At 39.8% G+C, this 27439-nt stretch overlaps 1 protein-coding gene across 1 annotated transcript in view; it reads left to right on the top strand.

Annotated features, from left to right (window-relative positions):
• The window catches only part of PDGFD (platelet derived growth factor D), a gene marked incomplete at both ends in the record, with an annotated part of 135884 nt that overhangs the window by 91690 nt on the left and 16755 nt on the right, over positions 1-27439 (top strand). The window contains 2 exons of the mRNA XM_079546064.1: positions 14064-14123; positions 19687-19888. Coding sequence (XP_079402190.1) covers positions 14064-14123; positions 19687-19888 — 262 coding nt within the window. The remainder of the gene's footprint in view (positions 1-14063; positions 14124-19686; positions 19889-27439) is intronic.

Genomic DNA, 27439 nt, shown 5'->3' with positions numbered 1-27439 from the left:
CTAAAATTAATTAGTTTTCATAAGGATTTATGTGTCCTGGCTTGCCATTCTTAAAAGCAGTCACTTCATTTACGCTGTATATTGTGAAGATTTTTGAGGTTATTCACAAAGCAATATTCTTAATCAGCAGTAGGCATGTATAGGTAGCAGAAAGTTAGGAAATTAAAACTGTAGTACCTGAAATGAAGAGGGGTGTTTACTGTGCTATGGGAGAGGGTGGAAGCCATCCTATTGCATGTCACAGCTTTTTGCATCTTTATAACCAAGCAAAAAATGATAGCTTGGATATGGTATTTCAGTGTTGTAACAGGGATGGCCCCATTACCATCTCAGTACAGTTCCTACTGGAAGACATCACAAGGCTTCTAGGAAAGACTTTGTAGCTAAAATCTATTGTAAATTTGACCAATAGGAGGACTCCACAAGAACAGGTGGGGAGTAGCAAATTGAATGATAGATGTGTGGGCCTCTCTACACCTACACTAAAGAGGAAGATTAAATCCACTCATTATCAGTTATGTTTACCCCAAGCAGTACCACAGTGCATATGAAAATAAGGTGAGTTTACAGTCAGACTTCTTCAATGACTCCCATTAAATTGTCCATCACATTAGCTGTTGGATTGTAAAGTTGAGGTCTTTGAGTTGAGGATATAATGCTGGCACTATGTTGAGTTGAGTTGAGGAATAATGCTGGCATCCATATTCTGTCCTTTAACTGCTTTACTATCAATCATATGTTATCATATGGAATAATATATGAACATTTCACTTTTTATTTGCTTTGGTAACACTGGATGGAGGTTTTTTTAATAGAAATCTAATTCTAGATTACAGAATTGTAGGGAGAACAGAGATGCCATTTTTTTTATTCTGTAAGAGATTAATTAGACACTGGGCTTGTTTACCAGTGCTGTGAAGAGCTGTCAAGTAACTCTTGTCTGGCTGCAGGGGAAGAGGAAATGGTGTGTTCTTCCCACACTGTGTTTCCTGTTGATCAGTTTCTCTTCTACTTTTGCACAAAAGCTGAAGGTGCAGTTTAATTTCTGTGTGAGCTGTGTTGGAGAAGAATAGGAAGGCAGTCTGCTTTCAGGTCTTCTTTCCAACAAAGCTCCAGCAAAAGTGACTGGTGAATTGAAATGTGATAGACCTCCAACCTACACTGAAGAACCCATGAAGACACTGCACAGCAAGTGTTAATTGCAGTTTCCTTTTAATTCAAAACAAGACTTCCACACCTTTACATTGCATGTCTTGTAGAGGCGGGCTCCTAGGTTCAACTTTATGTTTTGTGCTACACCATTATTTATGCAGTTGTGTGTCAACATTATTTTACAAAGCCTGGCAGCACAGTCTTACTTCTGTACTGGTCTAGCCCAAGTTTGCATTGCAGGTCTGTTTCAACCTTAGAACACTTTACTGTGTTTTTGTCATTTTTGGCAAACCAGAGGAAACAAAGCTTTGAGAATAATGCGTACTTAATTGCTTGCAGAATAAATCCTTGTCTTGTTTGTTGCAATAGCCGCAATCGCTGGAAAATGCTTACAGTCCTGGATCAAATGATACTAATTCATTTTAAGGTTTCCACATCTAAATTTAGAAGGGATTGTAGGCTTCTTTTGTTATTATTCAGTAGTATGTGGTGCAGCCAAACATATATCTGAGAATTTAGAGTTATGAAGTCGTTTGGCCCATTTTTCTATAAGGACAAGAATTTTCTGCTTTGTAAGTGTACCGGTTGTTCATCTGTTAATATTTTTGAATATAACAAGAGTAGGAGCATTCCTCGTGGGAGATTTAACCATAGACTAATATCACTATCAGAAAGACTTTTTTTTTTTTCTTTGATAATCAGTTTTAATACCCTCTTTTCAAAGGCAATACTATTGCATGCAATTACATTCCTTCCTAATTTATGATTAAGAAATCTGTCTGTCATGTGTGTCTGTCTGTTTCAGATCTTTGTAGAGTGCTTTCACTCTTCTTTATTTATTGCTTAGTCAAGCAGTAACACCCGCATTCAGCTTTTAATATTAAAAAAATAAAAAAAAAAGAAAAATCGGGCTGTCCAATCCAAACAGAGGCTTTTTTATATTCTTTTCAAAACTTCTCCACCATTTCTCAGCTTTTTACAGCATCTCTGTGATAGTGAAGGGAACTGAATCTGTGTGAACCTGTGAATCTCAAGTGTTTCCAGGGCTGTCTATGAGAACAGTGTCACACCTGAAAGCATGCTTAGCCGGGTCTGTATGACTGTGGCCAACTTGGTGGCCATGACAGTGGGAATGTCTTTCGGTGTGTTTTCCTCTGTTAGCACAGTCTGTCTTTGAGCTCCATGGTTTCCTAGGTGTATCTTCCTGTTCAGCTTGTATTTAGAAAGACATTAGGCTGCATTTCTCTAGGGTAAACTTCCCCTTTGCTGGACTCAGGTGGTATTTTTGAGATTTCCATGCCCTCACAAAGACGGACATGCTTTTTTCTGGGTTATTTTTGAGCTGCTGGCAGACTTGGCTGCTGCCTGCTGCTCTCATGAGCCTTATGGTGGCGGCTCTGGGCCAGGCCCTACAGGCCCAGACACCTCACAGCTCCAATTTTCCCACCTGGAAGACAGGCACACAGATCCTCTGTGGAGTGCCATAACTTCGGCAAGGCACTGCAGAGGCATCCTGTGTTGTTCCTATTTGCAGTCAGGGATTCTGTACCACCAAAGTGGGTTGCATTGCCAGATTGTTAAACAAAGGGCTTTGTCAGCAGCACTCTTCTGTTTGGATGTTTGTTTATGTGCCAGACTTACCTGAGATACTCTTTAATTTAAGAAACTGTTTGACTACAAAATGGAGAGCAGCATTTCCAGATTCAAAGCCAAGAAGATGAAACGACAAACCTTGGCTTCAGAACATGCCGAGCCACAGAGCTTTTTGATTTTTGCACGAGTCTGGTGGCTGGGAAGAGGCCAGTGGCTATTCTTACCATTCTTCCTCCTTGGGATGCATTGTAACTGGAGCTCTTGCAATCTCTGCACTTCTTTTTAACAATTTTCAGTCTCAATCTGACTCTGCAATTCCAGGCACAAGTCATCAGAAAAATTCCTTCCCCTGTGCAAGCCTGCACTGTTCTGTGCTCAGCACATTGCTTCTAGCTCAAATGACCTTCATGCTATGCAAAATTTTTCCAAGGACAATCATAGCATTGCATAAATCTGATTTAGATTTTTTAAGAAATACTTCTCTATTAAATTTGCAGCCTTCTGTTTTACTCCGAGCACTTTATAAAAGTCCATGCATATCTTCACAACAGTGTAGATGACAGATGTGTCACAGGCTTTTTCTGATTTTTCCTTACATATGCATATTCACACTCATCTTTTATTAGTTGCAGGGTTCCTATTCACTTTAAACTTGATGAGATAAATGCTATATAAAAAAAAACTGTTACGTAAGTACAAACTCCTGCAGGATCAGATCCTCTAATAAAGAATTCTTTGTATCCCAAATTGTCAGCAACAACTATACAGTAGCCAATCAAACATGCTATCCATGAGCCAAAGCATAAGAACAGGTTTTCTTGCATGCATTGTTGGCATGGTTAGTTTGGGAGCTAGTGCAGATACTGGGCTATTTCCACATGCAGGCCATTTCTGGTGGATCACTACCTCATTTTATATACTAGTGTAAATGCAGCCCAAGAGTTCTTATGTGGAGATTGGTCTTTTCTGTAGTGAGTTACAGTCAGTGGTATCTATGAGTTTAGACAGAAAAAAAAAGCATCATTACTTAGCTCTGATGAAAAAAGACGATGGCATTGCTAGCTCCATACTAGCTAGGGAACATCTTCCAGGTGTGTTATGAAAGAGATCAAAAGCAGAGAAAATGCTTGTAATTCCAGCACATGACATCTGGAGGCTTTCACAGATGCTGATTTTCTGGTGGAGCCTTGGCATGTTCAGGAGGGTTTGTCATCCCGAACAAAGCTGGAAGGATGGATGAGAGAGTTCAATTAGGACCAGCAATAAAAGCTCAGAGTGTAGTTTAGGTCCAGAAAAAATGCTGTCTGGTATTCAGGATAGACTCGATTTTTTAAATCACAGTCAGAGTCCTTCTGGCTCTCTCCTGGTGTCTTCTCCCTGTAAGCCTGCATTGCTGAAGGAAGTGAAGAACCCCTGGTCTGCTCAGACCAGCACTGCAAGGCGGCAATGGCATGAGTCTGGATCCTCCTTGACATCCTCGTAGATAAGATTACGGAGCAATTTCCAATTTTGATACTGATACCAGGACCGATACCAAGATTACAATGGTTAAAACTGACTGCTTGTGGCTGTTGTGTGGAGAACACATCACTGTTTTCTAGCAAAGCCACCAGTGCCCACAGGCCTCATGGTGTTCTGAGCACACAGCCCCGCCCATGGCAAGAGGATATGCAGATGCTCAGCCGCACCCCAGCAGTGTGGAGAGGACCCACCTCTTCCCATGGACCCCAGGAGGCTGTGATTTGGGGAGTTTTGATATCCCTTTGGTGTGAAGAAAGCTTGCTCCCCACACTCTTGCAGTATCCCTATGTGTCACCTTGCTTTCCATGCTACCAAATTACTTGCAGATTAGTTTCATGTTGTTCCTTTTTTCTCAGCCCAGGCTCTTGGCACTGCTTCCTTTCTGAGTCTGTCTGCGACACCAAATATGATTTCTGGTTTAGACCTTTTTTTTCCATTTACATTCTTCTAAATGAAAGCTTATTTTTCTTTCCTACCTCTGCTCCTGACCTCCGGTAGTCCTGGAATATTTCTTTGTATTAAATGGTCTTTAAAAGACCTAATTTATTTTTTTTCCAACTTCTAATGTTTTTTTTTTCCAGCTTCAATTTCTGTGACATTTTCTAGGTCATTAGTGTTAAACTGAAATAAACTGTTCCTCTAAATTTCCATTGCTTTAAGAATATTTAAACTATTGTAATTCCACAGCCAGCCTTAGTCTACTCAGTTGCTCTTGTATTCAGTCTGAACGTAAATAATAATGTGTCATGCAGTAATGCTGACCGAGTATGCACCTTGCTTGTTCTGAGACTGATCTCAATTCCATGTTTTGGAAGGATTTCCCAAACAAATTCCAGAACTGATAAGATCCGTTTCTTTAGTTAGGCTGCTTACAAAAAGAGGGCAAGAGAAAGTTGTTTTCTTTTTATCTAGTCTTCATTCACAGTATTATCCATAATTGATGTTCAGAAGAATGGTGCATAAAAGAAATGAGAAGCATGACTCTACCAAAGGTAACGATACTTAGCTTGAACAGCAGTGTCATTCTGTGCAATAGATTTGAGTCTGAAAGCCCATTCTGAAAAGTTTTCCTTACTACTAGACCAAAATTAAAAGCGATTCCAAGCAAACAGTCCCCCTTGCTATTCAAATTAATCAACTGCTTTTGATCCCATCAAAAACCTGGAAGAGCTAAGAGAAATGTTCTTGTATTCCTCAGAGATTATGCATTCTTGCTATTTTTATGATTGCTCTTATCATCTTAGAAACTTTATATAGAAGTCCTTTTATGTTGTCCTAAAAAACGCAGTGCCTTCCAGTAAAGGCAGGAGGGTGAACAAATTGTTTTGCTTTGCATTATCTGTGAAACACAGCACATGTTCCTGCTGCATGCTCACTGCAGAATTTAACGGCATCCTCTGGGAGAGCGCTCAAAAACAAATGGATCCTTCACAAAAAAATCAATAGGCTGGGATTGCTGCGAGGACAGCTAAGGTCCCTTCCTGGTACCTTTTTACACTGTCTCCTCATCTTTGGAATTAAATTTGCTTAGCTCCATTAGAGTTTTTCATCATCATTATTATTCCCGCTGCTTTTTCTCCCACCCCTCATCTACAAATGTGACTGTGCATTTCAGAGCACTTAGCAAATCCGCCTCATAGAACAATGGGAAACTTGGAATATTAAATGAGATTAGGCTGTTTTTGTTAATGATTGTTTTCGAGTGACTATACAATGTGCATAAATCTATAAAAACAGGTAGAAACCTAAATGGAAAGAAAGAAAATGAATAGTTGTCCCCTTTCCTTCTAACCATGTACCAGGGCCCTGAAGCACATTCCCTTTTAGGATAAGTCAGTGCCAACAAGAAGAACCCGAAATAACCAGCTGTCTCTGCCTTCTGTTAACTCTGGAGGACTTTTTTGCCCACCTGGACACTGCAGGGCAAGCAGAGTGTCGGCTTTCTCAGTTTTGCTCAGGGCAGATTCCACTGTTACCAAGGAGCTGCTTCCAAAAACCCTGCAAGTCAGCATGACAGAAGTTCACTAAGGTCCTCCTCTCAAGGGCGCTGGACTCCAAGCTGGAAGTTTGCAGCTCCTGGGGACACTTCTGCCCAATCTCTTGCTTACCTTTCAGCTCCATGACACCATCCCCTCCCCGCAGCTGTGCCCCCATAGGGCACCACAGAGAGATCAGAATGCTCTTAAATTGGGCCAGTATTGTGGTCAGGTGCACTTCAACACCAGAGATGGGCACTGCAGACCGCCTGCATGAATCGCAAAGAATTGCTACCAGCAGCCAATCTCTCTTTCTATACAATACAGAGAGCACGGAGAGCAGCCACACTATTAACTTCACACGCCTGAGTTGCCTAGAGTGAGATATGCTGAACATGGGCTCTTATGGGCTCCCATAGTAAGTGCAGAAAAATATATAGCATCAGTGCTAGGAGAGTGGCCAGGGCTACTGCATGCTCATTAGTCTGACCTAGATAGCTTACAGGGCACTTGACTCTGGAGAATGTAGTTAAAAGTACAGGAAAATAGAAAAAATCCATATCTGTTTATTAAAGGAGCTCCTGTGAGGCATAAAGAATAGAGAGGAAGGAAGTTCTGTACAACAGAACTAACCGGACTTCAGAGGAGGATCTCACCTGGCACCATGCAGAAGACACTCACTTAACTGGAGGAGGTGGCAATTAACAGGAGATGGCAATTAATAAAAGAGCCTCGAGGCAGTTGAAGAGGATACAGTTTGCTGTAATACAAGAGGGAGTATCCAACAAGGGAGAGCTCACTAATGGGAGTTTCTAAAGGGTTGATGATCAGTTTTATTTTTGGCCCGAAGGACAAGAGCACAACCTGTCACTGTAGTGTGTTAATGAATTTTGCAGCACACACAGAGCTAAAGTGCATTGCCCATGAACTGGAAAATCAGAATATCAGAGAGGAATACTGGGTGACCTTGAGCACCAGAGAGCTGGTTTGCAGTGAAATGCAACTGTCCAGAAAGATCAAGGAGATCACTCAGAGACTAATAATAAAAACGTTGGTTGCTAAATGGTATCTCACTGGTTAGCATAGTTAAGGAAGAATATCTGTGGGTGTACTAGGCATAGAAGTACTAATGAGGCAGCAATTGCACTTTTCTGGGATACTTTCTGTAGTCCCCTTAACACAGAGCAAGCACATCTTTCTTGGACTGTGCACAGGGAATGGCCACAAGACAGTCTGCAGAGGAGAAGACATTTCTCAGTGAGGGCCAAGACAACTTGGCTTGCTTAGCATAATAAAACGGATGCTGAGAGGAGATAAAACATCTCTTCAGAAGCACTGCAGGAGGAACACTCCAGAGAGGAAGAAAAGGACAAAGCTGGCACTTCTATAAGTGCAGTAAAAATAAATTTAGCTTGGAGACAGCCATCCAATCTGAGGAGCTTGAAAGAAGAAAGAAAACCTAACTAGGTTCAAAATGAACTGAGCTACTGATGATGGATCTGCTTGAAATCATTAGGGTTTGGAAGAGGCTATGTGAAAAATTGTGTCAAGCCGTGCATCCTAGTATCTAAATGCACTGGTAAAATTTACTATTCTGATAAAAATGATGACGGGGGAACTGCAGATACTTGCAGTGAATTTGGGTTAGTTTATATTTTGCTTAAGTGCAGCATGCACTGGATTTGCTACTAACAAACATAATCCTATGTACGCAGACATCTAAGGATAGGAGTTTGTGGTGAAAGAGAAATCAAAGCTAATGCGTGCTTTGCGCAGCAAAGTCCCATGCACTCCCTCGTGGGTATATGCATCAGATGGGGTGCTCATGGGCAGCTTAATGCTGGGTGACATCCGATTTTTCAAAGGCACATTTATTGTCTCATTTCAACGAGTACTGTCTGACCTTTTACAAGGATCATTTAAATGTCAGGGTCTTGGCCACTGTCATGCTATACAACCAGCAATGTTAAATTCCAAAACTAGATGAAGGATGAAAAGAAGTATTGATCAGATATCTTTAAATGTATTTTTCTGTTTCAGTCTTACTTTTACTTTAGATATATCAAACTGCAGTTAACCTAAATCATTATTACAGACTCACACTTCCAAATTTTAAGCATCTTATGCTTCGTGCTCAGTTATAAGCAATAAATGTGTCAGAGCAAATCAAGGGTGATTTTATATATCATTTTGCACTAATGTTAACTAGTCATAACTGATAAGGTTGTACCACTGATATGTAGTGGCAATTAGACTTCAGAAACTAATTTATGCTTTCTTTTAAAGGACAGGGATCATAGTATCATGCTTGGGATCAGACACTTGGTGGAGGCTGTCTGACCTTTTGTTACTGACCTTGGAGCAGTGGTGTTGTGGATGGCATGCCTTATAGGACTGCACCAAGAAATAGAAAGGAAAATTCTGTAAGGTTAAAATTCATTTCTTATCTATTCCAGTAATAGTTTCCATCAGAGGTAACGTGATTGTACTTCCAATTTGAATAGGACTGGCTTTAGATTAGAATCAGAGTCATCGAATGGTTTGGGTTGGAAGGAACCTTTGAGATCATGTAGTTCCAACTCTCTGCTATAGGCAGGGACACCTCCCTCTAGACCAGGCTGCTCACAGCCCCATCTAGGCTGGCCTTGAATGCCTCCATGGAGGGAGCACCCACAAACTCTCTGGGAAACCTGTTCCAGTGTCTCACCACCCTCACAGTAAAGAATTTCTTTTTGATATTGCCTAAATCTAACCTCTTCCAGTTTAAAGCTGTTTGCCCTCGTCCTATTACTACATGCCCTTATAAAAAGTTCCTCCCCAGCTTTTCTGTAGGCCCCCTTCAAGTACTGGAAGGCCACTTTAAAGTCTTCTTACATCTTTCTCCAGGCTGAGGACCCCCAGCTCTCATCCTGTCCTTGTAGGGCACCTTCAGCCCTTTGAGTTACAGCTCTGATTACAGCTTCCTGATTTTGTTAAAGTCTTGCATTGCTAAAGAAAAGACCATGTTATCATTGGTAATGGCCTCTTGGAGCTAACTACAGGTTGTTATCTGGAGAGACCAGGTTAGGTGAGCTCTAAACTTGCAAGGCACTATCCTCCACTATGTTCTTTTGTACAGCATGATTTCTACATTACAAATAACCATTGTTTTACTCTTTCCAAATTCGACATCTTTTATTTTGAAACCCAGACACCAGAATATTATGGAGTGGTGATTTGGCCATCACTGTAGATAAGAAAAATGTAGCCTATCCGTCCCCAGTGAGTGGTTTGCTACCAGAAAAGAGGTATCCTTTAGCATCTTTAGGAAAAGTAGTAATAAATATCATTCTGATAGGAAAGTTAAAACCTCATAATGTGATGGATTGAAAACACAGTAGAGGTATTTCAAATTGTACATCTTTATCTTTTTATTTATCTTTAAGAATAGAAATTGGACTATACTGAAACACTGCATGGGAAATTATTATGAATCAGTGGAGGTGTAAAAACCTGAGTATTTGTAACAGCATTATCTTTAATGGAACTATGACTTTTATTTTGCCTATTACTTGTTCTAACAGTGCTGCTGTTACACAGTATATACTGAGTTTGTGTTTTATTTGCTAGAAACATCTGTTGCTTTCTATATAAAATCTAATAACAGTAAATTTCAGTGTTCGCAGAAAACAATGGCATTAATGCTTGTTGTAGGGGCCAAAAACAGAAAAAAAGAAAGACCTTATTGCAGTTAGAATAGTTTGATATAACTATATATTAGTTATAGTTATATATTGCAAGCTTATCTGCATATCGGCTACCTGTCTGCTCACAGCTCTGATAATGCTGTGCAATAAATGCATTTTGAGTATTGTTTTAAAATAGCTGCCATCAATTTTTCTCTTATTAATTTCAATGTTCGGATAATTTCATCTCTTCTTAATTTACCCTATTTTTTCTTACAGGGCTGCCACTATCCCAGCCATTCAGTTTTATGCTTTAGTGAAAAATCCTGATTTCTTTCTGTTTCTGCTCTGGAACTCTTTGAACACACTCCCTTTTGCTCTCATTTGGCTTTGCAGAACCTGCTTCGTGGCTGAGCATATCCCTTAACACTATTACTCAACAAACCTCTAGAAGCAGCTTCTCTGTTAAGTGGTTTGAAGCTGACATCTAAATACTACGAATGAACCGTGCGTAGAGCTGTAGCAGCACTTTCAGCTTCTCTATGCTATTTTTTCCTTTGTTACACTCATCATTCCCTAGTTTCCTTAGCTCCTTAATTTCCTTCAAGAAACAAACTTTCACTAAATCTGGTTAGCCCCAGGGCCTGCAGATTGTGACAAGCGATGAGTTTGCAGAGACACGGGGCTGCTTCCTTCATCTGGAGGGAGAGCAGCCAGTGCTGTGCCTGTGCTGTTGTGGTTGTGGGCTGTCCCAAGCTCCACACCTGGTAAGACCTCCAGCACCAGCATGACACTGGTGATTATCATTACAGTGATAAAGCGTGTAAAAAATCAAGGACTGCAGAAATACCAGAAAGCGCTTCTTGTTTGTAACGTGAGGACCGGATGGCAATTCAACATGGCTCTGAAGACTCACATTGCTGGATTCATGGTACAGCAAAGGGAGTCGTGGACAACATGCTTTGCAGGCTGGCAGGCTTCCAACAGGCCCAGCCTCAACCCTGGCATCTTCCTCATGTCTCCTCTTCCCAATGACCCTGCAAACCCCATGGCTTGAGCCTCCCAGCTCTTGAGCAGCCAGTGGTATCTGTCTGCAGTCTCGTGTATCCTTGATCCTTGAATTAGGCCTCACAATCTCCACTTGTGAAAGTCTGTAGAGAAGCAAAATATTGCCTGTGTCTCCATCTCACTTACTGAGATCAGTGCTCAAATACAGAGAGCAAACAGAGTCAGTCTGTGAGGAAGAGAGTAGCTTATCTTTGTCTGAAACGGATCCATGGACAGTATGTCAACATCCATACATGTATAACTCTGAGGACACATTCAGGGTTTGGCTTCCTGAGGTGTAGTTTTGGACGTTGAGGTACGAAAGGCAGTTTTCTGCAGTAAAAGTAACTTCTATAAGAAGATAAATGAAAGCCCTGTAGTTTTGCTGCTTGAAGAACAGTAATTGCAATGCTTTGGTGAAGTCTCATATAGTTTTGTATTACCATGGTGCACATGTGAACAAAAGTGTTGTTGTCAGGGTGCTGTAGCCAAATTATTGCCGCTCTGTTTTTTCAGTATTTAGTTTAAAAAGATGTACTTTTTAAAATGTTTTAACTGAAGGTTTTAATGGCATTTTAAGTCATGAAGAGAACAAAGCCAAGTGATCATATGCAAATTCACATAAGCAAGGTAGTATGAACTGAATAGATAGCAGTGAAAATAGATATGTCTTCAGGTTTTTTAGGTGAGAAAAGAAAGAGAGAGTTTTGCAATGATGAGAACCACATTGATATCATTATTTGAAATAACAAGCAAGCAGAAGACGTAGATAATAATAAGTTTCAAACTGTAGAAGTTGAAAGCTCTAAGAAGCCAAAAATGACTGCAGCTGCCATAAGTGATGGTGGAACAAAGCCATCTAGTTGTGAATAGTTTATGCAGATGAAATATAATCACAGAATCAAAATACGCAGTCATCAGGTTTGGGATCCAAGAGGCATGCGTGCCACCTGCCTATCTCAGGGTGTTGGAGGGGCTCCATGTCATCAGCCATCTCGAAGAATCATAGACTAAAGAAACAGCTTTGATGTCTACAATTAGATAGCACAAGGGGGCCATCACTTCAAACACAAAATTATTCCTTGTCTGCAGTCTTGTCTCCAGGCATTCAATGAGGCAGATTGCTCCTGTTTTGAAATAATGCTTTAGGACTCAATGCCACTTTTTTTCTGGAAATGATAAATGGAAGTTAATGACAGATAGGAAATGATTTCCAAGTTTTGCAACTGGCAACTACAACCAGAGGATCCACGAGCTTTTTAAATCCATTTCTATGTAATTCAGAGCATTGCTTATCAATAACTGGGCAATCAGACTTATAGAAAACTTGGACAAGGTAATCTACCACTCCTGAATTATTTATGACCTGATCATAACATTTGTTGATCTGCTTACTCATTATAAAATGCCTGCATGGAATAATTTTCCAGTAATCTTTTGCTTTTGTATTCACAGAAAAAAATGACCATTATAATTATTAATGTTTTCACAGCCCTGCAGTTTCAGTGATCATGTGGTGACACTGTAGTTAGATGGGGTTACTTAACTTCTACTAATCTTAAGTACTAAATAAATCACTATAGTTCTGCTGCCTCATCAAAAGAAAGGAATGGTATAAGGAAGAGTAAGAGTAACAATATTGAATAAACAATTGTATGTCTTTTAGGGCATTTTAATTTCTTTTTATAGCAAACAAAAAACAGTTTGGTACCAGAAATTTGGTACGTGAAATTTGTGTCTAAAAGCAGCTCTGTTCTTTCTTGGCAAAGAAAGCAATTAATTGATGAATCATAGAATCATTGACTAATTGAATCATTGAATCATAGAATCATTGAATCATAGAATGACCTGGGTTGAAAAGGAGCACTGTGAACTCACAGATTATATGATAATTTTTCTCTTTTCAATTCATAAGAAATAACAAATATTTGCATATATATATGGTTCCATGCAGAGTTGAGTCTAGGTTGGACCAGCTGAATAGCCGGTCTTCTATTTTTCCTTTCTAAATTGTCAACTTAAATGCATAGCAGAGACTGAGTCACTGTAAAATGAAATCAGACATTGATCCATCTTCTTTAAATTCTTGATGAATTCCATTATTAGAAAAGAAAATCTTTGTACGCTGTCACTTCAGTCCACTTTCCTTACCTGTCTGTTCATGCCAATCATTTAAGTAATGAGTGCTCATCACTAGTCAGATGAGTGAATTGGGATTCAGCTGACCAGAGATCTATGTCTACACACAATACTGACATCTGTATGTAAGCTAGTTACCTCAGGCTGCCCTTGTGGACAGTGGAGAGGAAAAAGCATTTTTTAGAATCCAATTCACGTCATCCCAGATTAGGTATCTAAAATAGATCAGATGGTTTGCATCCTAAAAATGCTAGGTTTAGTTGACTGTAAATGGAAAGAAGGCTATCTTAGATGTTTGTTTTATTCAAAGTTAGATGATATAAATCCTATTCTCTTGCTCAGCTTAATCATAAATGCCCAGAGGAGTTGTGATATGATCCCTCTAATGTAAATGTATAATGGCTATGTTTCTTGGTCTAAATGGCATAGTGCCATTCGGAGCTTTGCATAGACGAGCGAATCCTGTTCAGTACAAAGACCAAGAGCAGGACAGTCATACTGGCACTGCATTTCAAGTGGATTAATTTACTTTGCTTTTTACCATAACTAAGTACCCAAGGTTTGTCCACATTCTTTCCATAATGGGTCAGTTTGGGAAACAGCACTGCACTCTGACTGTATACATGCAGAAGTGGTTAATACTAGTTAGAAGATATTTATAATGGTATTGGCCAGATTAGATCCTGTTATGAAGACAAATGTGTATCATATTACAAATAATAATAATACCTGGCCCTGCCTCAGCAAACTTGCAAGGGTCTTATTCACAGAGAGTGAGAAGGAAGAAACCTGAATGAAAGTAGCATTATGCCATGGAAGAGTTTAGGAATTATATATGGCAATTCTTTTTTCATGGAATAGAATTCAAAGAGATGACGTGTTGAATGCTGAGACTTTATATTCTGTAGTTAATTTAGGACAGTGCCTTAATGTGATTTTTCCTGTGTTTTTGTTTTTTTTTCCCCTTTAGGATGATTTCCAGCATGCAGCCTCAGAAACTAACTGGGAATCAGTCACAAGCTCTGTCTCAGTAAGTAGTTTGTTTCTATTTTGGATTGATAAGCTTGAATCCAAATCACTATTATAGTGCCTATGCAGAGGAACCATGTATTCACCTTTGGCAGATGATGAAATAAGTGATTATCAAACTACTGCTTTTTAATCAGTGTATTTTTAAGGAAAAAAAGATTCAAAGTATGCTATCAGCTGTTGTGACCATTGGGAAACATTTCTTAAATTCACACTGCCAGGATGAAAATAAAAGATACAAACTCCTTATAGTTTTCATTTATGAAATGTTCTTGATCTAAATAGTAGACTAAAAACAGACTGACAGAAGAAGGGATTTAGCTTTTCATTCTTCATATAAGGCTTTTTAAAGATTTTAAGATAAGTCATAAAACACTGTATCTAAAGTCTCCATATCCAGCAATGAAATGTGATTCAGGAAGAGGAAAGGGAAATAAAAGGAAAATACAAATAAAAGGAAAGTAAGAAAAGCAGAAGGGGAAGTGAAGCATATAGTTATTTTTCTCTACATTGCACTTGATTTGTGTCTTTGGCTAAAAACATGTCCTCTCCCACATTTCTCAAGTAAATTTAAATTGTCAGCCCATATTGTTAGAAATAGCAATGTAGCATTAGGCTTCTTCATATGAGCAGTCCTCTTACACATGTGCTCATAGCAGAATTTGAGATCCATGCTTGGAACATTTATGGAAGAGAGTTTATTGACAGCACCTTTGTTTCAGAAGTTAAGAGGAGATGCCACTGGAGGAGCAGAAAATAAAAGAGTAAATTCTACAGATTAGTGTCTAAGCCAGACACCGAGCAGAGAGAAAATTCTGTAGTGCCAAAATTAGAAGAAGTCAATCCAATCTCATGTGCAGTTGCCCTTGAGTTTGCAGCTACCACTTGCTGTTTGCGATCAAATGCTATAATAACCTTGAACTGATTCTGTTGAAAGTCTTCAGTAGCAATGTTAGCAGGTCGGAGATCTGTCTGTGCCAAGAGGAAGGTACTAAGAGACTGTCTTATTGAAAGATATAAACTCAATTTTCGTTCTAATATGGGATTGAAATAAAGAATTTATCTGATAGAATATGTTGTTTAAAAATTTGGTAGGCTGAGGTTCCAAGATCATACCCAGAGAGTGGTGGTCAGCAGCTCAGCAATGAGATGGAGATGAGTGACGTAGTGTCCCACAAGGGACAGTGCTGGAACCAGCGGTCTTCTTGTTAAAGATCTTAATCAGTGACAGCTACAGTGGGATCGAGTGCACCCTCAGCATGTTTGCAGATGACGCTAAGTTGTGTGGTGCAGTCAACATGCCCAAGGGACAGGATGCCATCCAGAGAGATCTAGACAGGCTTGAGCCGTGGGCCCAGGTGAACCTCTAGAAGTTCAACAAATCCAAGTGCAAGGTCATGGCAGCCCCCACTATCAGTACAGTACAAAGTGAGGTGTGGAAGAATAAATCACAGCCCTGCTGAAAAGGACTTGGGAGTACTGGATTGCAAGTTGGACGTGAGCCAGCAATATGCCCTTTTAGCCCAAAATGCCAAACACATCCTGGGCTGCATCAAAAGAAGTGTGCCCAGAAAAGCAAGAGGTGATCCTGTCCCTCTTCTCTGTGCTGGTGAGACCTCACCTGGAGTACTGCATATGTGGAGTTCTCAGTACAGGAGAGACATGGAGCTGTTGGAATGTATCCAGAGGAGGGCCACAGATATGATCCAAGGGATGGAACACTTCCCTGTAAGGACGGGCTGAGAGACCTGGAGCTGATCAGCCTGGAGAAATGAATGCTCCGGGGAGACCTGACAGTAGCCTTTCAGTATCTAAAGGGTAGCTAGAAGATACAGGGGGACAGATTCTTTAGTATGGTTTGTTGTGATAGGACAAGGGGAAATTGTTTTAAACTGAAAAAAAGGAAGATTTTTATTGAGTATAAGGAAGAAGATTTTTACAATAAGGGTGGTAAGGCACTGGCATTGTTGCCCAAAGAGCTGGTGGGTGCCCCATCCCTAGAGGCACTCGAGGTCAGGCTGGATGAGACTTTAAGCAACTTGATCAAGCCCTAGGTTAATTGCAGGGGTGTTGGACTAGGTGACCTTTAAGGGTCCCTTCCAACTCAAACAATTCTATGATTCTGTTAGAAAATGTAAGGCGAGGGCTCCCTCATCAGGTAACTATGAAAATGAGATCACATATATGTTAAACACCATGTTAATTATCCTTCTTTACATCATAAGTGGTACAATATGTCAAAAAGTAATCCAGGTATTTTGGTTTTTTTCATATTGATTTTTTTTTTTTAAATTTAATTCATTTTCTGCATCTACTCATTTCTAAATATTTGTTGTTAGGGTGTTAGAGGCAGAGAAGTTCAATACCAATGTTAGAGCTAAAATGCTGATGGCCGCAGAAGCTTACAGCTAAATCAGTAGCAGAACCCAAGTTTTTTCATTTTCTCCAGTTTCATCGTTTTTCCTACACGATACCCTATCCAACCAAACATACCATCTTCCATTTGGTGTTCACTGCACCCACTGGACCTTTTTTTATCCTCCAAGTAATGTGAAGAGGTTGAACAATTTTTCCAAAAGATACCACCAAGGCAGAAAGTCCAAGGGCTGGGACATTCTTCAAGAGGGTAATATTCAGGTGTTCTGTAGTGGTCCTGAGGGTTCTGAAGGGCAAACCTGGACCTGTCAGATGCTGACAAGATGACATTTTGTTCGGCTGTTAGCATGACTGGTATGTTTGTTGTTTTTTTTTTTTTCCTGAAACCCACAGGTAACACAAAGGACCATTCTAGAATCTGGGTTATTTACATTGCTTAGAATGAAAATTTGAATTTGAGCAAATGCTCTCATCTGAGGTTGTATCAGACACACAACCATATTTCATGTTTTCCCTCAGAATGCTAAAACCAGTATTTTTGTCCTTAGCAAATTCTATGATTCTATGATTCTATGAACGTAGAATGGCTAACCTGGGAAAAAAAAGTAAACAAAATGCACTCCTTTTTAAGTTAATTTCCTTAATTTGTGATGCAATGTCATTACCAACAAATAACTGGGATGCACATTGACAAGCCTGCCAGCTTCACAATACAAATAGAGAACATAATGAATGGGGGAAATGCGGTAGAAATTTCGAGTAATAGCACTGACAGGAAAGATACCTTTGTATCCTGTGAAACTAAAAATGTGTTTTCAGAAATACAGAAGAAATAAATAACGTGGAAAGTCTTTGCTATTCATTGCTTCTTGCTTCTTGTCCTCTTTGGATGCTATCTCAGAAGCCAGATTACAAGGAGCCAAGCTCTTCTGTAGGCTGTGTTTTGTTCTTGGCAGGACAAAAGAGAGGCAGTTGGGTTGGCAGCTTTGAAGTTACTTTTGGGCCTGTCACATGATAGAGCTGCCAGGAGGTTATCTGAGCTGTTGCAATAGTTCCTCTCGATTTGGCTGTCACTGAGAAAAAAAAGTTAAGCTTTCTTCTTTAAGCAAACTAGGTTGCACAAATCTCTCAAGTAGGGGTTTTTGTGTGAAAAGAAAATGGGGAATCCCTGCTGCCTGTTAATTTGAAATGCCCTGCAAATTCACAGGCTGATCCACAGATCTGTTATGAAATGGCACCAGGGATGACGCTATGTTTGGATTTCCTTGCTGTTCTCCACTGGGTTGCCGGTGCAAACCACTTTTTGTGCTGGTAATTCTTCAGCATCCTTGCACCTTCTACCTCTGTCTCTTCTGAAAGGGAGTGGGGATTGCCAGTTCGTGGCCAGGCTGTGATCACAGACGAGCCATGCACTCTTCTCAATAAGCTAGCTGCATTTTGATGTGTTTTTCCTTTGTAACCTCAGAGGCTACATTAGCACATTGCACGATGGTCAGTGACAGCACCCTAGATAGCAGTGCTGTGTTTCACTGGCAGGAGCTTCTCATTTCCCAGTGTGCCCATCTCTTCGGCGGTGGCTGTTTCAAGCCACTTAGAAGTCAGGAGAGAAGCTTTGAGAAGCCTTCCCTTTAGGGGGCATGAATTTTTAGAGCCTGTACTGCATCTTAGCACTGTATTCTAGAGGCACTACAGGCATGAATGTGCCCTCTGAAACTTCTTGTGCTATTGATGATAAGCAGCAAGGTAGAGCCTGGCTTTCTTGACCATGCTATTGTAATGCTTTCAATTTATTCTCTTTCTCGTATATAATATTTCAGACTGTCCATATTTTGAAAAATCAAAAGCAATAAAATATTAAGGATGATACGTTTTGTGATACAACTAACAGGCAAAGACAAAACAAATGATTATTTCAAAAACTATTCTAGCAACTCTTGAAGAATTCAGTCCTGCAAACGTATGAGTAACATATGAGATGAGATGAGCCTTTCATTACTACTCGACTGAGTTAAGTTAATCACAAGGATTAATGGTTTAACATACCTACTTTCTTGAGAGATCAGGCAAAAAAAAAATTGGGGGGGGAATATTTACTTTAAATATCATAGTTCTACTACATTGCTCCAGAGCTGAGTTTTCAGAAGAAAGTTTCTTCATTTTCAAGTGCTTTGCCCTGATAATTTGACTTATCAAACAAAAATCCAAAGAAAACTCTTGTGTTATAATATGCATTTTACTGGAGAAAAACAACTATTCTCATTGTGGTTCTCCAGAAATTAACAAATAACAAATATGCATTATTAGCTTTTCTTTTGCATATTTTACACAAATATTAGGAGGTGTGTTTCGACAAGGAAAAACGTGCCATCAGGGTTCTGAATACTGTGTTTCTAAATCACACAAGAAAAAAATTTAAAGTTAATTCCGGTAAAAATGAAGTAATTGCAGTCTTTCTGTGAAGTCAAACTATGCTACAAATTTACTGGGAGCCAGGTATGCTCAAAAAGTGGTACTTGGCCCTTCCTGCTTAGAAATAATGTTCTATTTGGTATTATATTATTGTGAGGATAACACAATGTTGGTAATCCTAATATTCATTGCTACGTTACTGAGATCCAAATATCATGTTTTCATTTTTTTAAGCATGTTTTTTTATATGAGTGGAAGAATTTATCAGTATTTCATAACATATAATTCTTGGGAATATTAAAAGCCATCTTTTCAAGTCTTAACTGAGCCGGAAGGGGGACACAAAATCTAGAGGAGTTGTTGTCTTTGTCTTTTTCTGCTGCAGTTTCTGAACTGCCTCTTACCTGTCTGATTTACCAACAGAGCTGGCAGACTGGCAAAGGCATCAACCCAGCTCTGTAAGGCATCTCTGTGCTGTGGTCATGGCCATCCCAGTCATTTCAAAAGGCATTTCCCTTATATCTCGGCACATGTGCAAACCACCATCCTCTTTGAGGAAAGTTTAAGTTGTCAGTCCATCAGTACTGTCTCCTCCTGGATTCCATTGAGAGTTTGGTGTCTCTTCTCCTTGCAAAATAGAACACAGTCATAATGCTGCCTGGCCCAGCTAAGAACTTCAAAAGATGGCCCAAAGTAGCTGAATGAAATGGGAGTGTCGTTAATTGTTTTGTGTGGTGGTGTAATTTTTCCAAGTACACTGAGATGTATGTCACTCTTAGGGGGTCTCATATCCCTCTCCATCAGTGACCGACCCTACGCTCACAGCAGAGGCCCTGGATCAGACTATTGCTGCATTTGACACTGTGGAAGATCTGCTTAAGCACTTCAATCCAGACTCGTGGAAAGAAGATCTCGAGAATTTGTACACAGAAAGTGGCCACCATTATCGAGGCAGGAGCTACCATGATAGGAAGTCCAAAGGTAGGAAAAACCACAGAGCACATCTCTCATGGGAAAAGCAGGTTATTCCTTTGCTCCTCTTAGAAATGTCCTTTGTTCAAATATGACATTCTGTTGCCTTTTTTTTTTTTTTTTTTTTTTGAGTTATAGGGCAAGGTGCCATCAGTTAAAACCAGGAATAAGACATTTAAACCTTACTGAGTAGGATATCAGCTTAGAAATCTGAGGAATCAGGTTGAAAACTGCGCACAACTGATTGCAAACACAAACACAGACCCATGTGTAAAGTACAGATGGTTCTCAGCTTCACTCTCTTAAACATTACTTTATGTGTAAGGCATGGGGCTCCTAATTACCTGCACTATCATCCTCCGTTAAATACCCTGTTTGGGATTGTTCTTTGTTGAGTAAGAAATAATCACTTTTATCACATTGTGCTTAGGGAGGCATCTGCTGCAGACACCTGTACATGCAGCTGTTTTTTTAGGATGTGAGCATCTCACTGTTTTTCATTATGTTGCCAGCAAACATTACTATGGCTTAACATCCTTGTCTGTAATTGAGCAAAGAACACATTTCTGGGTTATGTTTCTTGTTTCCTTCTGTTAGTTCAAATAATCCACCAAATGGTGAAGTAAAGAGATGATAAGATAGCAAACCCATAACAATAAAAAAAGCCACTACTGATAATCATCTAAATTGTCAGCATGGTCTCTGCTTAGTTTTGGCCCAGGCCATGTGTCATTCTCCCACATCACTGCTGGGCATGAATCAGGAGTTGACAGAAGCCAGATGGCATTCCTGGTCGGCACTTGACATGTGGCCACACTATCCTGAGTGTAAGTGGTGAAGTTGTTGGCTCTCCTATGCCTGCTGACCTTGGTGCAGCAGAATGATTGCAAGCACGTACAGAATATTAGCTGTACAGCCGATTTAGGCTGCAGCTTTTCAAATGTGGTGACCATCTCTGGTTTTTGGCTCAGCATTTCAAAGACATCTACGATAAAACCCTGAGCATCCATCTACTGAAAGCTGGATTACCTTGCTTAATTCCACATTAGCTCATCAAAAGTTTCAGACAACCACAGCGCCCCATATTCTGTGCTGTGTCACCTGTCTGCAACTGTATCGCTTTTGAGATCAATTTGATCTCATTTAGGGGTCTTTGAAACAGGGAGGCTGGACTCAGCTCTGAAGACATACATCCAAAAGAAATTAAAGGTCTGTTTTAATTTTAATAGAAGATAATTAGCAACTTCGTTCTGCTCTCCAAATTTAATGTGATTCTAAGAGCATATGTGACTGTATACCCCATATAAATGCACATGACCACAAACGTATAAAATACCATTTGCTGTTTTATGTAGGCTGATCATGTTGGATACAGGTATCAATCTGATCTTCTGGTAGTGCTCAGAAAATTCAGATCTATAAAAGTTTTTTTCATTTAGCATAAATTTAATTTGTCTTGTCTTTCAAAACATAAAAGTATGAAGATTTTTCTAGTTATTATTTTAATACTTCTTGATTTATTTTATTAAAATTTGTTTTGTCTTGGAAACAGAAATAAGCACCAAAAAAAGTTTTGTAACAGTTTTTCCTTTTGCCTTTTGCCTTCAAAGTAAAGGCCAAACTCTCTGAGTGTTAGCAGCCCTCTGGACAGAAGTGCCTCAGCACAATCAGCTTTAAAAAAATCAGTTAAGAATTTTTATTTAGTCATTAACTATTGAGAAGATTAAGGGGTTGTTCTTGAATGATGTCAGGAGCAGGGAATAGTTTTAACAAGTCTTTAAATTGGAACTGCTTGGTATATTTTAAACACAAACACTGTAGATCTCTGGGGAATGTTTATAGATGCTGAGATAACCTTGCAGCAAAAAGAGCAATAGATTAAGTCATCCTTTATTTCAGATATCTATCGTTTCTGCTTCTAGTTCCAGCTTGAGTTTTATTCCTTATCCTTACTCAGAACAGCTATGGAGCAGATTAGAAAAATTTGATGTAATCTCTGCTTGTCTCTCACAGTATTTTCAGAACATGTCGTATAAATTATATAAACAAATCTAATGAGATCCTATCCAACTCTCTACTCATACCAAATTGTGCCAGAAAATTGAGTTTAAGAGGTGGTATTGCTGAATGACAATTCTGATGACAGAAATATATAATAAATGACATTTAAATTGTACTTCTTCATTTTCCATTCAGTAATCCACTGAGATAAGAATCGAGATTAAGGAAATAAATACAGTATTTTAGGAAAGCTGAAACTAACAGGATCATTGATTAGATGAAGTGGGAAAGCATCAAGAGATTGCCTAATCCAACCTCCCTGCTGAAGGCAGGGTCATCTACAGCCTTAAGCTTATTCTAGACTTAAAAAACCAGGTTCTTTCAAAGTACATCCCTTAAATAATTCCTTTTGCTTTACACCAATATGTTGTAGCTGACCTCAAGTGTCACAGTAATTTGGTAAGAGAAAGAATTCAATACCTATCGTAGAATTAGATCCTAATGTCTACATAAAGTAAGGAGTCATCTTTAGAAATACATGTTTTTCATAAATAGACCTCATAACATATGTGGATTCATTCTGGTAATGAGCAGGACTACACCTGCCTTAGATCATGTTCTTTTTGAGAAACAGTATGCAAGAAGCCTTTGGCTATCAGGAGAAATTAATCAGGTGGGACATTCTTGTAATAACATCTGGTGACTTTCAGGTTAAATAAATAAACACTTGCTAGCACTGCCAAACTGTTCTGTAGAAAGGGAGCAGCAAGATGAGACCACAAGTCTTAATGGAATGTTTCTGCCATCCATTGCCAAGCAGGTTCCCAATATCAAGCAAGTAGCACCGTGTCCTTAACAATACCTTGTAATTATCAATGTTGCAGTGCTCTAGCAAGAAGTTAAACAAAGTTTGAGCTCAGGAATGTCATTTCTCAGGAGTTTGCAAACAGTGGCCAATAAATTACTGCAGGCATCCATGTACACTTCCTCGAAAGGTTCTGGGATTGCAGCCAGCAAGTTTCAGTGCACCAGACCTCGCTCATGGCACACATGAATATTCTGAGTAGACGGAATACCTTCTAGAGTAGCTGCTAATACAAAGTATTCTCTCTGCTAAAAAAAAAAAAAAACAGTATAACTCTTCCTCTCTTCTTCAATTGGGAACCAAGGTGTCTGTTGCATGCAAATGCTACACATTCTTTCATTTCACAGCATAATTCAGATCTACATTCACATTCTTCCCCCTCTGTAACAAATGAGATTTCGTGGCGTTATTTAAGTCATTGCAGTGAAAGCTTTTCTTATTAAACCTTCTTTAAAAGCTAGTGAAACTTGCAGCATATTATTTATCACTGGAATCAGCTGTTCAATTCCATTGATTTCAGTGAAGCTATGTCCATTTATGACAGTGATGGTTTGGCCTGCTTTTGCTACTTGACCCATACCACAGCTGATAATTGGTTTGCCAGTCTGTAATAGGCCCATATATTGTGAACCTTGTTTCATGCAGGCAGTTACAATCCCACTGAAATTCTGATCTCTCGTTCTTCTGAAATAGTAGTTTCCATACTGAAGAGGTTCATCTTGGCATTGTGATTCTGAATTAAATCCTAATCGCAGCATCTTTTCCCCAGCTCCCAAGAGAAAGATTTGGGCAGCTCCCAGAGTTTTCAGGTATATTTAACAAACTGCTTATTGCAATATCATTAAGCAGTGCAGGAGAATGCTGATTACCCCGACCATATTTTGAAGACTAAAAGACAGGGTTTGATCAACACTCTATATGAAAAAGAATAATTGTATCAATGTTAGTGTATTCTGGTAATTAAACCAGTGGAAGATTTAACTGTTTGCTATATGTCGGGAACTGAATTTTCCATTTCAGGTTCAACCTCATCATAGCTGCAAGCAGCTACAGCTGCTCTGAATTTTGCTGACCATACATAACAGTTATTCTGCACTACCTGGTGCAGCTCAAGCATACACGGGAGTACAAATGCTGGACATAAGGGGTGCAAGACATTCGTGGATCTGGAACTGAGCTATAGGCCCCTGCATGGCACAACGCTCACACTCTGCAGTTCCAGCCCATACTGATGCAGAAAATATGAGCAGGGGCAAGCTAATGAATGCAGGCCTTTTGCATATAAACATCTCTTTAGCTGATAAAAAAGAGAACAGGAGTTAGAAATTTTAGAATTGGCAGCAGTTTGCTTGCCTCCAGCAGAAGATACACGAAAATGTAGATTTCTGCAAGGAGAGGACAGTCACTAGATGGGCTGTCCTTTCTCTATTTTCCTGTGCAATGTGGGTAAATCCCTCAGTGAAAGTTAAGCAGATTAATGTCTTTGAAATTCTAAGTGTTATATTCTGTATATGTACAGATGATGCTTAAGGTGGCCTGTTGTCAACATGGTATAGTGCTGAGTGTCATCCCAAAGTCTAGTTAGTTCCACGCATCCATATTGACTTCACAACAGACTAAAATCATATTTCTAAATCACAGAATCACACAGAATGGCCAGGGTTGGAATGGACCTCAAGGATCATGAATCTCCAACTCCCTTGCCACATGCAGGGCCACCAACCTCCCTGTTTAATGATAGACCAGGCATTAAACCTTATAGTCAACCATATGGCTGGCAGTATCAATACCTTTTCAGGAAAGACAGCAAACATACAGTCATCTTGGAATTTTATTGTCAGTCACAGATAAATGGAATAATTTTGATTTCAAGAGTAATCTGTGGATCACCTCACCAAAAATTCTATCCAGAACAGGACCAGCTTCAAATTTAGACCTGTTTACACAGGAACTTCCCTAGTCAAGGTTTGAATATTTCTATCCAGAGCAATTCCACAACCTTTTGGATAATTTGTCCCAGTGTTAATCACCGTCACTGCAATGAGTATTTTTTTAGGACTGCCTTGCAACCACTTCTGATTTTTGCCCTTTGTCTTTTTGCTGCGCACTGTGAGGAAGAATATGGCTCCATCCTCCTTGTAGCCTCTTTTAGATAACTGGAGATATTAGAACCCCCATTAGTCTAGTCTCCACACTAAACAAACCCAGTTCCCCTGCCTCACTGTGGTTCTTGTGGACCATCCTGTTCACCTTCATGGCACTCCAAGTTTGTTGATCCTTCTCTTTCATTGAAGGAGCTCAAAACCGAACACAGCACTCTACCTGCAGCTTCACAATAGCTTAATGAAGGGGAGCATTCACTTTCTGCATGAGCAAACAGCTGATTCATATATAGCCTGCTGCCTACTAGGATGCCAAGTCTTTTTCTGCAGTGCTGCTGCTGAGCCAGGTGTTACTGGTCTGGACTGATGCATAAGGTTATTCCAGGTCAGATGCAGGAATTTCCATTTGTTGTCCCTGAATCTCATGGGGTTCTTGCCTGCATATTTCTCTAGTCTGCTGAGATCCCTCTGAAAGACAAATCTGCTGCATAAGGACAATTTTCCAGAATTGAATGGCACTGACAAACATGCTGAGGAGTACTAGTGCAGACCTTTAGCAGTATAGACCCCAGCTTGGGAAACTTTGGGAACACCAGTAATAGCCAGGCAACAGCTGTATTTTGCAGTTCCTGATTACCTTGTCCTTCTGTTTATCTACCTAATTTGTATTCCATCTAACCTTTTATATCTCAGCCGTTTGGCTTCAAGGATGCTGTAAATTACTGTCAGAAATGTTGCTAAGATCAAGGTAGGCAACACCAGCTGCTTTCCCCTCCTCCAAGAGAGTCATCTCACCAGAGCAAGTTTTCAGGTTGGTTGGTCAGTTCGCCCTTGGCAAACCTATGCTGGCTGTTTCTAGTCACCTCCTTGTCTTTCAAGTGCCTGAACATTGTTTTCAGAGAGACATACTCTTTCATTTTACCATAATCAGCCTGACTGGTCTGCAGCTGTGTAGTTTGGAGATGGCCTTGGCAAATGGAATAGGAACATTGTGATGAGGGACCTGCTGTCCCTTTACACCTCAGCTCCAGTCTGTGGCTGATGCTTGAAAAAAGAGTTAAAATGTTTCGACAGGAGTATGTTATGGCCATTAGTTTGGAATACTTACTGTGTTAGCAGAAACCTTAACAGACTGCCCGTCTTTTTAGAATTAATCAGTGACCAGCAGCACAGGGTTTCTCTCCCCTGCAGTCTTTAAGGCTGTCCCTTCTAAGTAAGACATTAGCTCTCTGCAGTCTCTGATTTCAGTGTTTAACTCTCATTAGGATCAGTGTTTCAGTGTAAGCACATGCTTTAGTGCTATCAGAAATGAGAATGGGTTTAAGTGTATGACTGAAGGGAAAAGAAGGAGGAAGCACTGTACCCCAAGTATCCATCTTACTGCTCTGGTGCATCTTTATATGCCTGACTTGCCTTCAAATTGAATCTTTGATGCGGACGTTCCGTAATAATATTTTGAAGTTATTTGCATCCAGTCAACAGAACCTTTTTGTTGTAGTTTTAAATTAAGGACACTTGTGGTTTCAATTGTTGATAAGTAAAGCAGCAGGATTTCACACTAGTCAGGCCAAGGCTCGGTTACATTTTAGTCACAGCAGTGAAGAGATGCATGAAACTGACTGTACTGTAAAATCTCATTGTTACATGGATGAGGAAATAGAAAGGCTCCAGACAGTAGAAAAGTCAGGAAAAAGAATGCATATCACAGCTTTCAACAGAGAGAGTGGTTCAGAGAAAAGATGTGATTTTTTTTATTTTTTTTTTTTTGTAAACGGGGTTGCAAGCCATGGTCTAAAGCTAATCAGGCAATGGGATCTGTCAGTGTGATACGACCACTACACGCTGCTAATAGATCTTGCACAGTCACCTTGTCCCACCAAGCATAGGATTTTGGTAGAGCAAAGCCAAAAAGATTGGGTTTACCTCCAGGTGGCATTTTGTATGTATCTCTTCAACCTGTTATTTAATCTTTCCTTCTCTGCTTACAGTTACTTGTATAATTTCGGCATCACCGCAGTAAGACCTTTCCACCATGGGCTTTGTCCATTTCAGTCTGAGCCTGAGGTGTAATATACCAAAGGGAATTCACATCTTAAATGAAAACTGTGTATTTGGGGGTCCTAAGAACTAAAGATAAGTCATTTCCAGAATGCTCTGGATATTAAATCAGGGACAATTCATGCAGTCATATGGGAAATGTTTCAAAAATAGTTTGTCGTGGAAAAATATGCTAAAAATCATGTAATTTTCCACTGGTTGATTGTGGAATTCCTGAAAAATGCATCTGCTGAAAGCTTTGAGCTTTCATCAAAAATAGCTGATCTTTTCATATTGCATAGAGCAAAAGTTATCCTAATTATCTGGTTATTCCCTCCTATGCTTCAAGCAAGTCAACAGCTCTCCACAGTACTGACTCAGCTTCAGCCTAACAGACTGCAAAGACTTCTGAAAGTCATCAAAACTGGGCTTTTGCACACTACTGAGCAAAGCCTTTCCTCCAGTTTGCCTGGTCACCCCTTGCCATTTGAATTGAGCAGCTTAACTACTGGAGCTAATATGTGTGCCACTGCAATAGATATAATGCTCTCTGCA

The sequence above is a fragment of the Tetrao urogallus genome (assembly GCF_951394365.1).
Source record: "Tetrao urogallus genome assembly, chromosome: 1".
NCBI classification, from domain to species: Eukaryota; Metazoa; Chordata; class Aves; order Galliformes; family Phasianidae; genus Tetrao; species Tetrao urogallus.
Note: the sequence above shows the minus strand (reverse complement) of the source record. Positions and strands in the feature narration are given on the sequence as shown.